Source organism: Trachypithecus francoisi, unplaced genomic scaffold, assembly GCF_009764315.1.
Source record: "Trachypithecus francoisi isolate TF-2019V2 unplaced genomic scaffold, Tfra_2.0 Lachesis_group11, whole genome shotgun sequence".
Classification (NCBI taxonomy): Eukaryota; Metazoa; Chordata; class Mammalia; order Primates; family Cercopithecidae; genus Trachypithecus; species Trachypithecus francoisi.
This window is the reverse complement of record NW_022681456.1, coordinates 26,695,901-26,710,572: the sequence shown is the minus strand read 5'-3', so window position 1 is coordinate 26,710,572 and position 14,672 is coordinate 26,695,901. Positions and strand designations below refer to the sequence as shown.

The following is a 14,672-nucleotide window of genomic DNA, read 5'->3' as shown; positions in this document are numbered from 1 at the left end:
AATAAAACAAAACAAACAAACAAAAAAGACAGTTCAGAGACACAGGCCCACTAAAAGGTTTAATTAGAATATTATAGCCGGGCGCGGTGGCTCAAGCCTGTAATCCCAGCACTTTGGGAGGCTGAGACGGGCGGATCACGAGGTCAGGAGATCGAGACCATCCTGGCTAACACGGTGAAACCCCGTCTCTACTAAAAAAATACAAAAAAATTAGCCGGGCGAGATGGCGGGCGCCTGTAGTCCCAGCTACTCGGGAGGCTGAGGCGAGAGAATGGCGTAAACCCGGGAGGCGGAGCTTGCAGTGAGCTGAGATCCGGCCACTGCACTCCAGCCTGGGCGACAGAGCGAGACTCCGTCTCAAAAAAAAAAAAAAAAAAAAAAAAAAAAAAAGAATATTATAGAAGGCTCCCCCTCCCTCACACCTTACACCACCAACAGGGTTCCAGTATAATAATGGGTTACAGATGACATCTTACAGCTGCAAGACTCAGACTGTATCTGAGTAAGAAGAATACTTTAGGAAAGCCTGAAGTCAAGACGGAAGATTAAAAACAAGGACACTGAAGGAGTTTGAAGCCTCTGATACCTGACTACCTCTGACATCTCTGACACCAGACTACAGCAAACATTAAAGTCCACCTCCTATTCAAATTTATGTAAGTCTTCACACTAATAGCTCAGTTCCTGTTACCTAATGCAAAATGTCTAGCTTTCAACAAAAAAATTATAAGGTGGCTGGGCACGGTGGCTCACGCCTGTAATCCCAGCACTTTGGGAGGCCAAAGTGGGTGGAGTACCTGAGGTCAGGATTTCAAGACCAGTCTGACCAACATGGCGAAACCCTGTCTCTACTAAAAAAAAAAAAATACAAAAAATTAGCCAGGCATAGTGGCACATGCCTGTAGTCCCAGCTACTTGGGAGGCTGATTCAGGAGAATCACTTGAACCCAGGAGGTGGAGGTTGCAGTGAACCAAGATCACACCATTGCACTCTAGCCTGGGTGACAGAGCAAGACTCCTTCTCAAAAAAAAAAAAAAAGTATATATATATATATATATATATATATATATATATCAAGAAAAAAGCAGTCTGAAGAGACAAGGCAAGCACTAGAACCAGACTTAGGTATGACACAGATGTTGGAATTGTCAGGGAATTTAAAACAACGATAATTAATATGTTAAGAGCTCTAGTGGAAAAAGTAAGCAACATGCAAAAGCAGATGGACAGTTTAAGCAGAGAGATGGAAGTTCTAAGAAAAGATCTAAAGGAAATACTAGAAATCACAAACACTGTTAACAGAAGTGAAGAATATTTTTTATGAATTCTTTAATAGACTTGACATAGCTGAAGAAAGAAATCAGCATGCCTGAAGATAAGCCAACAGAAACATCCCAAACAGAAATGCAGACAATGGGGAAAAAAAAAACAAAAACAGAAGAGAATATTCAAGAACTGTGGGACAGTTTTCAAAATATGTAACGTATATATAATTAATATATCAGGAGGAGAAGAAAAAAACAGCAAAATAAATATTTGAAGTAATAATGATCAAGAACTTTCTAAAATTAATGACAGACACCAAATCACAGATCTAGGAAGCTCAGATAACACTAAGCAGAATAAATACAAACACAAAAATAAAAAACACTCCACTTAGGCATATCACATTCAAAATGCAAAAACAAAACAAAAAACAAAGACAAAGAGAAAATTGAAAAAAAAAAAAAAACAAGAAAAGAGAACACCTGACCTATAAAGGACCAAGAATAAGAATTACAATAAAGTTATCAGAAACCATGCAAATAAGAGAATGGAGTGATATATTTAGTGTTATGAGGAAAAAAACACCAACCAAAAATTCCATATCCAGCAAAATTATTCTTCAAAAGTAAAGGAGAAATATAGACATTCTTTAACAAAAACTGAAGGAATTCATTGTCATCAGACCTTCCTTACAATAAATGTTACAAGAAGTTCTTCAAAGAGAAAGTGATATCAGAAACTCAGATCTAGCCAGGCACTGTGGCTTACAGCCATAATCTCAGCTACGTGGGAGGCTGAGACCAGAAGTGCAAGTGATTGTGCCACTGTACTCTGGCCTGGGCGACAAAGTGAGACCCCATATCTAGTATTAAAAAAAAAAAAAAAAAAGCCTGGCCAACGTGGTGAAACTCCATCTCTATCATAAAACACAAAAACTAGCCAGGCATGATGGTACATGTCTGTAATCCCAGCTACTTGGAAGGTTGAAGCCGAGAATTGCTTGAACCCAGGAGGTGGAGGTTGCAGTGAGCCAAGATCACACCACTGCACTCCAGCCTGGGTGACAGAGCAAGACCCTGTATCAAAAAAACAAAAACAAAAGAAAGCAAAAGCAAAAACTCAGATCTATGTAAAGAAAATAAGAGCATTGGAGAAAGTATAAATAAAGGTAAAATAAAATCTTTCATTTCTCTTGATCTAAAAGATTACTGCAGTTTAAGGGAATAATATTAACAATATAATGGGTGTTTATAGCATATAGATAAGTAAATAAATGATAACAATGTCATAAGGGACAGGAGAGAAGAATTGGGAATGTTCTGCTATAAAGTGCCTGTGCTACAGGTTAATAATGCTATTTGAGAGTGAACTTACATTAGTTAGAAAGGTATGTTGAAAACTCTAGAGGAATCAATAACATTTTTTAAAAAGCCAACTACAATGCACTGAGAGATAAGATAAAATGCACAATTAAAACCAAACAAGGTAGTAAAAGAAGTCTCTGACAATGGATAGAAAACAGTTACAAACATAGTTGACACTCCCAGAAATATATTAATCATTGCTTTAAATATGAATATCTAAATATGCCAATTAAAAGATTATCAAAGTAGATTTTTAAAAACTAGATTCAATGTATGTTGTCTACAGAAACACATTTTTAATATAAAGACTGATAGATTATAAGTAATGGGGATAGAGAGAGACATCCTGGTCAACACGGTGAAAATGTCTCCGTGCGCCTTTAGTCCCAGCTACTTGGGAGGCTGAGGCGGGAGAATTGCTTGAACTCAGGAGGCGGAGGTTTCAGTGAGCCGAGATCACACGACTGCACTCCAGCCTGGGCAACAGAGCGAGATTCCGTCAAAAGAAAAGAAAGCTGGAATAACTCTACTAATTTCAGACAAAACAGACTTCAGAACGAGAGAAATTATCAGGAACAAAGAAGGGCACTAAATAATAATGAAAGGATCAGTTTTCCAAGAAGGTATAACAATTGAATAAAGCTGATAATTTATCCAGATTTTTTCCCCAAGGGATTTTGAAACAATTATTTGACTGTATAGCTTGTGCAAAATACACTCTAATGACAAAGAGCACTGTAATAAAATGATCTTAAACTGTTTTCCATAATCATATTGTTAGTAATAATACAGTATTGTAATTTTGAGACAATTATATACACACACAACTATAAAGAATATTGTCTTATCAGGACTCATAGCCAAGTGTAAGAGACAGACATAAAAGCTAATAATCATGGCAACATGATAAATAATATAATAGAGATATGAACAAGATTCAAGGATAATATCCAGGAGGAAATACTGAACTTTTTGTGATAAGGCCAGGCAGAGCTTCCCGGAAGAAGTAACAATTGCACTATATATGAATTTCTAGTACAAAGTGAGAACGGCAATCTAGGCCAAGATAATTTACTAAGACAAAGGCATGACTTGGTTGGAAAGCTACAAAAATGCTTTGACAGGAATGGGGAACACTGTATGCCAAGAAAAGAAGGCTAGAAATATGGAGAAGTGAGCCACAAAAGTAGGCAAAAGGGCCTTGTGTGCCAATGTAAAGAGCTTAGACTTGAACGTGTAAATGATGATACACTGTGGACAATTAATATCAGGTAAGGGACATAATCAGATTTGCCTTAGAGAAAGATTACTAAACAGTGGTATAGAGGCTGGAGGGTATTTTAAAAGAGAGGGAGACTAGAGGCACAGAGTCCACCATTTTAAAAGCTTACCAAATGCTCTAAATACCATTTCCCACTGAAAGGAACCAGGACTCCTTGGAGAAATAGCTGATTCCACGTCTAAGACAAAAAAAAAAAAAAAAAAAGTAAAAGATGAACCTGGATCATCTTGTCATGCCACAGAGCGAGGAAGCCATCAAAAGCCACAAGGGTCATGTCAAAAGGCTTGGGGACCAATTGAAAGATAGGATAATTTTAGTGTAAAAAGAATAATATAATGAATTGAAGCATCTCAAATTTGTTAAATTCTTTAATATTATAATACTACTACAACAAAATATCCAATAAGGGCCACCTTTGGAATAATTTAGGAAACAAAATTGTTATTGTAAAAACTGGTAAGTAAAGGGGGAAAGTCAAATATTTATCCTGCCTTTGTTATATGAACTCTGTCTCAAGGCAACAAAATACTGGATGGAAATAATTTTATAGAGAATTCCAGCTATACATGCAGAAGAGATGATAAAATCAAATATTACCATTTTGCAGACCCTAAGAAAAAATAATGGATCTAAGTAATGGTCATCAATGGCTGTTAAAACCACTAGGTGAACAACTGATGAGGAACTTTATAAAAATGGATCAGGCTGGTAACACCTGAACCCACTGATCTTCTTAACACAGACATTATATGAATCCCAATGTTAGGTAACAGAAAGTACACACCACCACCCATGTGCTACTCTTGCCAAAACCTTGAATCTGAACCTGATCAAGTATCTAGACCCAATTACCAATTTACAGACACTACAGGGGGCAGAGGAGCATGTAAAACAACCCAGCAGTGATGCAATTAGCAGACTGCAGAATGTTGGGCACGCAATAGGACAAATGACCTGATTTTGTCACCAAATAGAAGGAATAAAATAAGTACAGGAAACCTCCATATTTAAAGAGACCTAAGAGATATAGCAAACAAATGCATTGCATGGATTTGGTTTGGATCTTAATTCAAACAAACCAACTTAAATTATCAGATAGGCAAATTTTGACAATAAATAGTTGATGGTTATGGAATTATTATTCATGTTTTAGGAGTGATAATGGTTGTGGTTTTTTAAAAAATCCTTGTATTTTGGGCCGGGCGCGATGGCTCAAGCCTGTAATCCCAGCACTTTGGGAGGCCGAGACGGGCGGATCACGAGGTCAGGAGATCGAGACCATCCTGGCTAACACAGTGAAACCTCATCTCTACTAAAAATACAAAAAACTAGCCAGGCAAGGTGGCGGGCGCCTGTAGTCCCAGCTACTCGGGAGGCTGAGGCAGGAGAATGGCGTGAACCCGGGAGGCAGAGCTTGCAGTGAGCTGAGATCCGGCCACTGTACTCCAGCCCGGGCGACAGAGCCAGACTCTGTCTCAAAAAAAAAAAAAAAAAAAATCCTTGTATTTTATAGATACATGCTGGGAGTGTTTATGGATGAAGTATATGATGTCTGGATTTGTGTTGAAATAAACCTGTTAGAGGTGAAGGGCTGGGGAGGGTAATAGGGTAGATTTACTGATGAATCGACATTGATCCCATGTTGATAATAATTGCCTTATGGTTACTTTCTTATGGGGGTTCTCTGCATTACTCTTATTTTATATTTATTTGAATTGTTTTATAATAAAACTTTCTTGAAGTACATATTGCTGGGCCCACTGCAGACCTTCTTAATCAGAATCTCAGGGGACAAGACTCACGAGTGTGTTTCGATATAAAGCCCTCCAGCTGATTCTGCAACACACTAAATTTAAGAAACAGTGTTCTATGGATAGCAATCCCCTCCCATTTATATCTCCAGTTCTAACCTTTCCACTAAACCCTAAACTTATATATCAAAATGCCAATTTGACATCTGCAGTGGATGCCCAAGAGGCATCTCAAACCATACATGGCTGAGAAGAGGTATTGGTTTTGCCCCAAACCTGTTTGACCCCAGACTTCTCCATCTTAGTAAATAGGACCACAATTTACCCCGTTGTTAGAGTTAAAAACACAAGAGTCTCTGCATTCTTCTCTTATTCTCATTCCCTACCTCCATCCATCAGCAAGCCTTGTTTTACCTCCAACGTATACCACGAATCTGTCCGTTTCTCCTATCTCCATACCTACCGTCTTTTAAGAAGTCACCATACAATTTACCTGGACCCCAGCCCCAACCCTAACCCCTACTCCTATCCCTACTCTTACCCTAACCCTATTACTGCTGCAACAAGGCTGCATCACAAACCACCCAAGGACACAGTGGTTTACAATAACAAGCATATATCACAGGTCTGCTGGTTGGCTAGGCAGTCCTGTTTCAGGCTACAGTCATAGTGCATTGTAATAAAAGTTCATGTAGGATGGGCAACCTGGAGGCCTGGCTTCTGGTGGCTCTGGGGATGAGCTCAGATCTGAAGCACATGCTATAGTCCCAAGGGTTTCTTCCAGAAAGGCTGGCTTAAGCTGAAATGGGTGCTGAGAGTAGCCAGCTAGGGTTCTTCCATAGACTTACTCTTTAAGGCGATTCACAGTGGTGAAGCCATCACCAGGGAGATGTTCCTCACTAGCACCTCTATAGCTCCCCTTATGTCTGCAGATTGCCTAGGTTCAAATCTTGACCCTGTTGTTACTTGTGTGACCTTAAGTAAGTTACCTAACCTCTTTGTGCCTCATGGAAGTGGGTATAATAAAAATACCTATCTCACGGGATTTTTGTGACAATTAAGCCTTAGAACTGTGCCTGGTTCTTAGTAAATGCTTAATAAGCATTAGCTATTATTAGTAATGGTCTTACCATCTTAAAGGAAAAGACATTAATATATCAAAACCATACTTATAGACCTATCTTCCCCCTTTAAGATGGTAAGACTATTACCAACAACTTTCAGTGGCTTATAACAACAAACATTTATTTATTGCTTGCAGTTCTGTGGGTCCCTGGGAAAAAGAGAAGCTCTTCAAACTGCGCGGCAGGTTCTGGTTGGCTCCATGTATCTCTCATTCTGGGACCAGCGACTACTTGGAGTTTGCTCAAGGCAAGTCAGGAGTCCAAGAGTACTAGCCAAACCACCCCCAGAACATGTAAGGCCTCTGGTTTGATTTAACATATGTTGTCTGCTCACATTCTGTTGGCGAAAGCAAGCCAGTAGCCAAACCCCAAATCAGTGGGAAGGGAAGCCAGAGCAGGGCAGAGAGGGAAGAGAGAATTATGAATAAGTAATACCATCTACCACATCAGACAAGTAAATAATTACAATGAAGTGAGTGCTGGGTTTGGAAAGTACAGGGATTTTGAGATTACAGCAGTGGAGGCAGAGCACACCCCATCATCTAAAAGGGATCCAGCCTGCACCTTCCTCTTTCATGCTGCTCATTCATCCATTCCAGGGGATTCAGCAGCTCCCCAGGTCTACATAAGCAGTGCCGACTCCACACCTTTGTGAGTCTGCCTGCCTGTCATTGCTACTGGGCTACTGGGAATTTTTAAGGGCCCTTCAAATCCTTCTCTCTTGCTGCCAAGTCTTCCCTCCTCATGTCACATCCTGGTACCAATAGCTACTCATTGCCCAAGTCAGAAACCTGGGCATCACTTCTCCCTCCCCATCCCTGGCCACAATTAATCAACATCAAGCGTGGGAATACAGCTCCCTTGGTATCTCCTGAACCCTGCCCCCGCTGCTATGTACCTGTGTCAGGTCATCCCAATCCCTCCCTCCCAATGACCACCCCCTCCTGCAACCAACCCTCATCTGGCCGCCACACATTTTGAGATCTCGTCACATTTTGTGATCTCTTCAAAATGTAGATTTAATCCTATATGCACCAAACCCATTCAGGATACATTTCTTGGCATGGCCCCAGCTTACCTCCTCATGACATGGCCTGTTAATCCTCTCTTCTTCTCTTGGGTTCCGTGTGCAGCCAGGCTAGGCTCCAGTCCCAAACACACTCCTCTTTGCCCATGCCTCTGTCTGTAACACCCTCAACCCCCTTCTCTGGTTAGTTCAGTTACTGGCTGGGCCACCACTTCCTCCAGGAGGCCTGCCTTGACACCAGCCTCTGAGGATCAGTCACATGGCCCTCTCTTTGCTCTCACAGCACCCACACTTTCCCCATCACCCCCTCCCTGCCCCTGTGCTATGTTCTATTGAGATTTCAAGCCTCTGCAGGATACGAATCGGATAACTCATTACCATGTCCACAGTGTCTGTCAAGGGCAAGAGAGGCACACTGAACCCCAGTTGTTCTCCTAAAAGTGGAGACAATAATATGTTTTAGTTGTGTTGTGAGGATGAAATGAACTAATGCGTGGAAGATGCCTCTCCCCATGGAAACACATAATGAATATATTAATAGTAAATGGTAGCTCTTACTATTTATGATGTTGACAGCATTAAATCTAAGCAAACATTTTACTGAAGTATGAAATACGTTCCGAAAAATGCGCAAACTCACAAGTGTCACTGTCAGTGAACTGTCACAAATGAACACACCCTTGTGACTAGCCCCTGGATACCATTATTATTATTATTATTATTTTTCTTTTTTTTTGAGGCGGAGTCTCGCTCTGTCACCTGGACTGGAGTGCAGTGGCCCGATCTCAGCTCACTGCAAGCTCCGCCTCCCGGGTTTACGCCATTCTCCTGCCTCAGCCTCTGGAGTAGCTGGGACTACAGGCGCCCGCCACCTCGCCCGGCTAGTTTTTGTATTTTTAGTAGAGACGGGGTTTCACCGTGTTAGCCAGGATGGTCTCGATCTCCTGACCTCGTGATCCGCCCGTCTCGGCCTCCCAAAGTGCTGGGGTTACAGGCTTGAGCCACCGCGCCCAGCCGGATACCATTATTTTTAAGCTCAAATGTCAGCTTCTCAGAGAGGCCCTGCCTGACTTCCTCTCCCACTTCCTAATTCTATGTCGTGTATATTATCTCTTTCCCCTCACTCCCATGTGAACTTCAGGAGAGCAAGATTTTTTTTTTTTTTTTTTTTTTGGTCTATTTTGTTCAGTTCTGTATCCCCCGCTTCCCGCTTCCTAGAATAGTTCTGGACACATAGTAGATGCACAATAAAAATTTACCAAGGAACGAATGAGCGATTATTATTTTCATTTCTTTAAGCTCCCAGGCGCTGCAGCATGGTCATGGCCAAGCACTCACATCCTCCCAGGTGAAGCAGCGCTGGGCCTGGACCAGCCGCACCTGGCCGGGCTCTGAGCTGAGCTGAGCTGTGCTGGGCTGGGTCCTGGCTTCCTGCCGCCCACAGCTCCGGGTTCTTCCGCCTCACTCCTGGCCCGTGAGCCTGGCTCACCTCACCCTACCCACCTTCACTCTGCGTGCAAAAATTAAAATAATAATAATAACAGCAACAATAATAATCTCATCCGCCCTGGAGACCACCAGTGCCCCCGTGGCATCCCTCAAGGACTCTCTCGCGAGGTCCGAAACGCAGCCGCCCACCCTGGGGACGCGCTCCTGGCCGCCAGAAAGCCCCCGGCCAGGCTCCATCTACGCACAGTCAGACCGTCCCGCCGTCTGAAGGAGGCTTTTACTCTTCAGCCTATTCCAGTGGCAGAGAAGCTAAGGCTGCAAGAGGCGAACGCGGACAGTCAGATCTGACTTCGAATTCCGCGGTCATTGCTGCCAGGCATACCACGAGGACGCGCGGTGACCACCACCATGGCCTTCGGCTGCCAAAGGTTTCCATCAACCTCTTTCCCATCACCAGCATCGCAGCGGGAAAGAATGTGCCTGGCGCTGTTCTGGGCACTGGGCATGAGGTGAACAAAGTCCTCCAGAAATAAACCAGGTAATGAGCCCGGCAGCGGCCGGGACAGGAAGGGACCTTCGCAGAGAGTGATCAAGCACAGCCCCTCCCAGGAGGCGACGCTCAGCTGAGACCAGGGTGATGCAAAGGTGTCGGCCGGTTAGGCACCTGTGAGGAAGGAGGAGCCGGCAGAATGCCAAGTAGAGGGAACAGCAAATGCCCGGCTCCTTGTATAACCACTGCCTCAGTTATCTTCCTCCAAACCTTGAGAGGGGGCAACTTTGCTACATTTCACAGACGAGGAAGCTGAGGCCCAGAGTGTGAAGGAATTTACAGAGCTGGGATTCGAACCCCGCGCTACCGTCAGTCCATCCTGTGCTCTGTCCAGCCGGTACCGCGCGCCGCCCCCTTCTTCCCGCACCGTGACCTTAACTCGGCACGTGCTGGTCCCTCGGGCCCCCCAGCCCCCGTACATTGTCTCACTCAGCTCTGATTGTGGGGAGGGTGACGGACCGGGGGGCAGGGGACGTCTTTCCGAAGGATGGCTGGAAGCAGGGCGCAGCCAGGGGCCGGGGGTTAGAGACCCCCACCCCCGCACGACGTTAGGGACTCGGCACTTCCCCACCCCCGCCGCGGCCGGCCGGCGCTGCCTCTGTCCATGGTCAAAGCACCCGGGGTAATCCGCCTTTCTCTTCCGCCCGCCGGGCCCCATTCATATTCTAATCACAGCGCGGCCGGCCCGCGAACGGCCACTTTATCGGGCCCGCAGGAGACGCAGCTTGCTCCCCCTGACTTCCACTTCCAGCACCCCCCCAGCCCTCGCCCCCCTCTTTCTGCACTTTCAACTCCGCCGAGGAGGGGGTCCCTGGGAAAACCGCGTCCCCACTTGGACGCCGGGGCCTCTCACAAACTTCGAGGCCGACTGGGGGACGGCAGTGGGGTAGCGAGGGCAGGGGGAGGGCGGAGGAACGGAGACAGACAGACTGACAGAGTTACGGGAAGAGGCGCGGGGGAGGGGGAGGACGGTACAGAGAGACCGAGGGGGATAGAGACAGAGGGGGCAGAGTCCTAGGGGGAGACAAAGAGAAGTGGAGGCAGGGTCTGGACAGAGACACTTGCAGCCAAGGAAGGAGAAATAGAGGGACAGAGACAGAGACACAGAGGACGAGAGGGACAGAGAGCTAGAGACAGACAACGGGAGACAGGCGGAGAGAGCGAGATGGAAGGAGAGAAACAGGATGAAGGACCCAGGCCCAGAGGAAGACAGAAAGTTCTGGAGGTGGCGAACCAGCCACTCACCTCCTCCCCGCCTAGCGGCCTTCTCACGCTCAGATTGGGGGATGGGATCTTAGGGTTTCGGTTCCCCTTCCCCGCCCTTTCCCCCTCAAGCTCGCTTCACTCCCCCACGCGTGTCTGTGGATCCGCGTGTAAGGGGTCAAGACATACCCCCTGCCGCATTCCCAGGGCCACCACCAGAAATCTAACCCAGGACCAGAGTGGGGGGGTGGGGGCGCAAGAGAAGGAAGGGAGTGGGGCCCCACTCGTGGTAGCGCAAGCGACTCCCCAGGCTCCAGGAGTTCCCCGCGGCTCCCCCCCTCGCCCCTTCCCCGCCTGCCTGCGCAACGCGGGGCCCGATGGCGGGGAAGGGCCGGGAGGGGGAGGGGGCCACATCTAAGCCAATTTTGATTTCGCCTATAATGAGTGCCGGGCGAAGGCTGGAGAAGGCCTCTGGAACTTTAAATAAGAAAAACGTTGCTAATGCTATAATAGAAGGGGGAAGTCGGAGGGCTGGGATTGCGTCGCTCTGAGCCCCCCTTTTCGGAGGCGGCTTTTCTTATTCAAAACAGGCCCACAATGGGCTTCACAGTGCGCCTCGCCACGGCCCCATCTGACGAGCGGCCATTCATCAGGCCGGCTGGCCTATCAATGACATTGCTCCCATCGGGGCTCCTATAAAATGATGCTTTTTCCCATGAAACATCCGCAAACATTTTGACGGGTTTGGCTTTTCCCGGCTGGATTACTGAGTGTCCCCTCGCTCGCTCGCTTTTTCTCTCTCCCCCTTCACCGAGCTCGCTCCCTTCTCTCCCTCTCTCTCCTCTTTTCTTCTTTCTCTTTTCTTTCCTCTTCTTTTTCTTTTCTTTTCCTTTCCTTCTTTATCCTTGTGGCCCCTCACTCTCTGCGTCTCTCTCTCTCCCCTTCTCCCTCCCTCACTCCCTTCCTCCCTGGGCATCTCTAGCACAGGGGATCCCCAAACATCAGGACTTTTGGGGGGCGCCTGTGCTGTCCATGGGAAGAGCATGCATTGTGGGTTACTGGAGGAACCCGACATGGATTCCACAGGTTAGTGCTACTGGTGGGGGGTTGGGGGGATACATTGGGAGGGAAGGAGAAGGGAGAGGGGGAACTTTAGAAAGAAGTTGGGAAAAGTTCAGACGGGTCAACTTGACAGTGGAACCCCAAGGAATAACGGAGAGCTTGCAGAAGTTTTCAGTTGGAGGCGATGTGTGTAAGTGGATGCGTGGAAGTATGTGTATAAGCGTGTGATTGTGTACGTGTGTGTTTGTGCGCGCGCGCGAAGGAGCGCGCTTTCGCTTGCCCTGGACACAAAGTTACGTAAAGATGCGCTGGCTCGCGGCGAGCTCGAGGTGCCACTTGCAGAAACTTTGCCAGCCGACCGCCCCCTCCCGGGCCCAGTCCTCCTGCGGTATGGGGGCCTCGGAATAGCGGTGCGCTCGGGTTCTGGCGGCCAGGGCCGGGAAGCCGAGCGGAACGCTCCGAGGCAGGGGAGTGTGAGTGCTTCGCACTGCGCCTAGGAGGTGGGGACCGAGGCTCCGGCTGGTAGAGACGCGCAGCTGGAGGGAGTGGCGGCGGCGAACCCGGTGGTCCTGGGGAATCCACAGAAACGGGAGGTGGGAGTCCTGGGCTGTGGGGGCGGGCTTTTAGCTTTTCTGCCAGGAAGGGGCACCCAACGCCGGGCTCCACTCAGGGGTTGTGACCTTGCTGGAGGGAGAGCAGGATGCAGAATAGCTCGCTAAACTCGGCGTTGGGGTCTGCAAACTGCTCTGCAGTTCAAGAGTTACTGGGCGTCGGGTTTTGGGGGCGCAGCGGTCCTTAACAACGAAAAAGGGATGCCAAGGAATCTTTCACAACGAAAATGCCCGGTATCTCGGTTCTTCCTCCAGTAGATTTCGCCACCTCCCACTCCTAGCACCTTTGAAGAGCCGTCACACTTCTAGATCTGTTACGCTCCCTAAGTCCCATGCAGGTGGAAGTTCTCTTATGGTTGACCCCCTCCCCCAGGCTCATTCTTGCAACCAGGCTATTCTCATTTTGGCCCCGCTGCAGCCTCCGGGTTTCTTGGGGTGATGAGGTCAGGGAGAAGCAGAAATAGGGCAGTGGACGCAGCCTGGGCCGTGGCGAGGTTTGAGAGAATGCCTGCACGCATACGCTGCTGGGCATTGCAGCGCGGAGCAACAAGTGCCTTCCAGCCCCGGCCGTCCCCTAAGCATGCACGTCCCTTCCTTGAGCAAATAAACAAATGCTGCACGAATGTCTCCCCAACTCCACCCCTAGGCAGGCTGGATATGGAAGTGGGGTGGGGGCTGGGGTCATGGGGCATTGCCCCAGAAGGTCTTTCCTCAGTCCCTGCAGAAATATTTAAGGCCTCTCCAGGTTTCCGCTGCAGCCCTGGTGGCCTGGACACCGGGCTGCTCTTGCCAGGGGGGATATTCGGTGTTTTAGGGTAGTTGTCGATCTCTGATTCCTAGAGTCAAGGCCCTCCCTAATTGCCCTCCTCTGGGTGGGTGTGAGCCCCCAGGGAGTGGGGAAAGGCTAAGCCCCGAAGTTCTCCTTCCTATACCGGATGACAAACGAAGGCAAGGAGAAGCGTCGCCTGCCCGCGTGCGCCTCCGGACACGGCGGGCCCCGCTGAGGTCTCTGCTGGCGGTAAAGCGGGAGCCCAGAGAAGGAAAAGCGCCTTTTCCACCATTTTTTCATCTCAAGCGGTGCGCCTTCACCACCTCCTGAGAACCCTAACATTAAAAATGCATATCCTTAACAAAATTAAACTCGTGTCTGCAGAGTTTGTGGCCAAGTATTTTCTAGCGCCCCACGCAGGGACATACGGTCTGCCTACATCGCAAACCTGCAGAGTGGCCCAGCTGGGGTTTTTAGCTGCCTCCTCCACCTGACCAGGGCCCCTCGGTACTTCTGGGGAGGACTGTGGGGCTGTGGATACGTAGTGTTTTCTGTTCTGGATGCAACTGGTGGTCGTGGGAGCAACCGGGTCCTCTTCACCTCAACTGCAAACCCTCCAAAGAGGTTCTGAAACAGAAATTCTTTCCCCATCCACCTCTCCCCCTTTTGTATATCCGAGACATCCCTAGGTCACCACCCTGAACGCAAAATCAAAAGTTTTGGTACACGACAGTGTGAAGAAATGACAAGAGGCGCACCAGGTGACATTTCACTCGGACTTGCAAAACCGACGACCACAAGGGAAGTGCTGCTCGGCGCGGTCCAGTCCAGAAGCCTTCCCTCACCTCCCTTCCAGAGAATTTAATCCAATTAGCTTTTCTTCTGAGTTTCCCTTGTTATGTAAAGGTCCTTTCTCCTTGGCTTGCAGAGACGGGCGCTCCACGGAGCAGTTCGATTCTGCTCCTTTTGTATAAGATCGCGCGCGATCAGAACCAGGATATTGCTGTTATTATTTCATTCCGAAAGGACTGGAACAACCGACTCACAGCAAGTGCTGGGGCGAAGTAGGAAACGTCCAGGATAAGAAAGGCCGGCGAGCCGGGCCACTGTCCCTTGCTCTTAAAAGGAAAATCCCCGCGAAGTGCCTCGGGCCCGGGAGAACAGTTTTGCAGGGGCCAGAGCTCTAGTGGCCTGCTTTGGGGCCACTTCAGCA

The 14,672-nt window shown here is 47.6% G+C and overlaps 1 protein-coding gene across 2 annotated transcripts in view; it reads left to right on the top strand.

Annotated features, from left to right (window-relative positions):
* The first annotated feature begins 11,646 nt into the window (after positions 1–11,646).
* The window catches only part of RFX4 (regulatory factor X4), a 179,054-nt gene continuing 176,028 nt past the window's right edge, over positions 11,647–14,672 (top strand). Inside the window, exon 1 of one of the 2 annotated variants that reach the window (XM_033220778.1) lies at positions 11,647–12,103. In XM_033220778.1, the coding sequence (XP_033076669.1) occupies positions 12,061–12,103 (43 nt within the window). In that variant the 5' untranslated portion in view covers positions 11,647–12,060. The remainder of the gene's footprint in view (positions 12,104–14,672) is intronic. The other variant, XM_033220779.1, reaches the window with a different exon arrangement.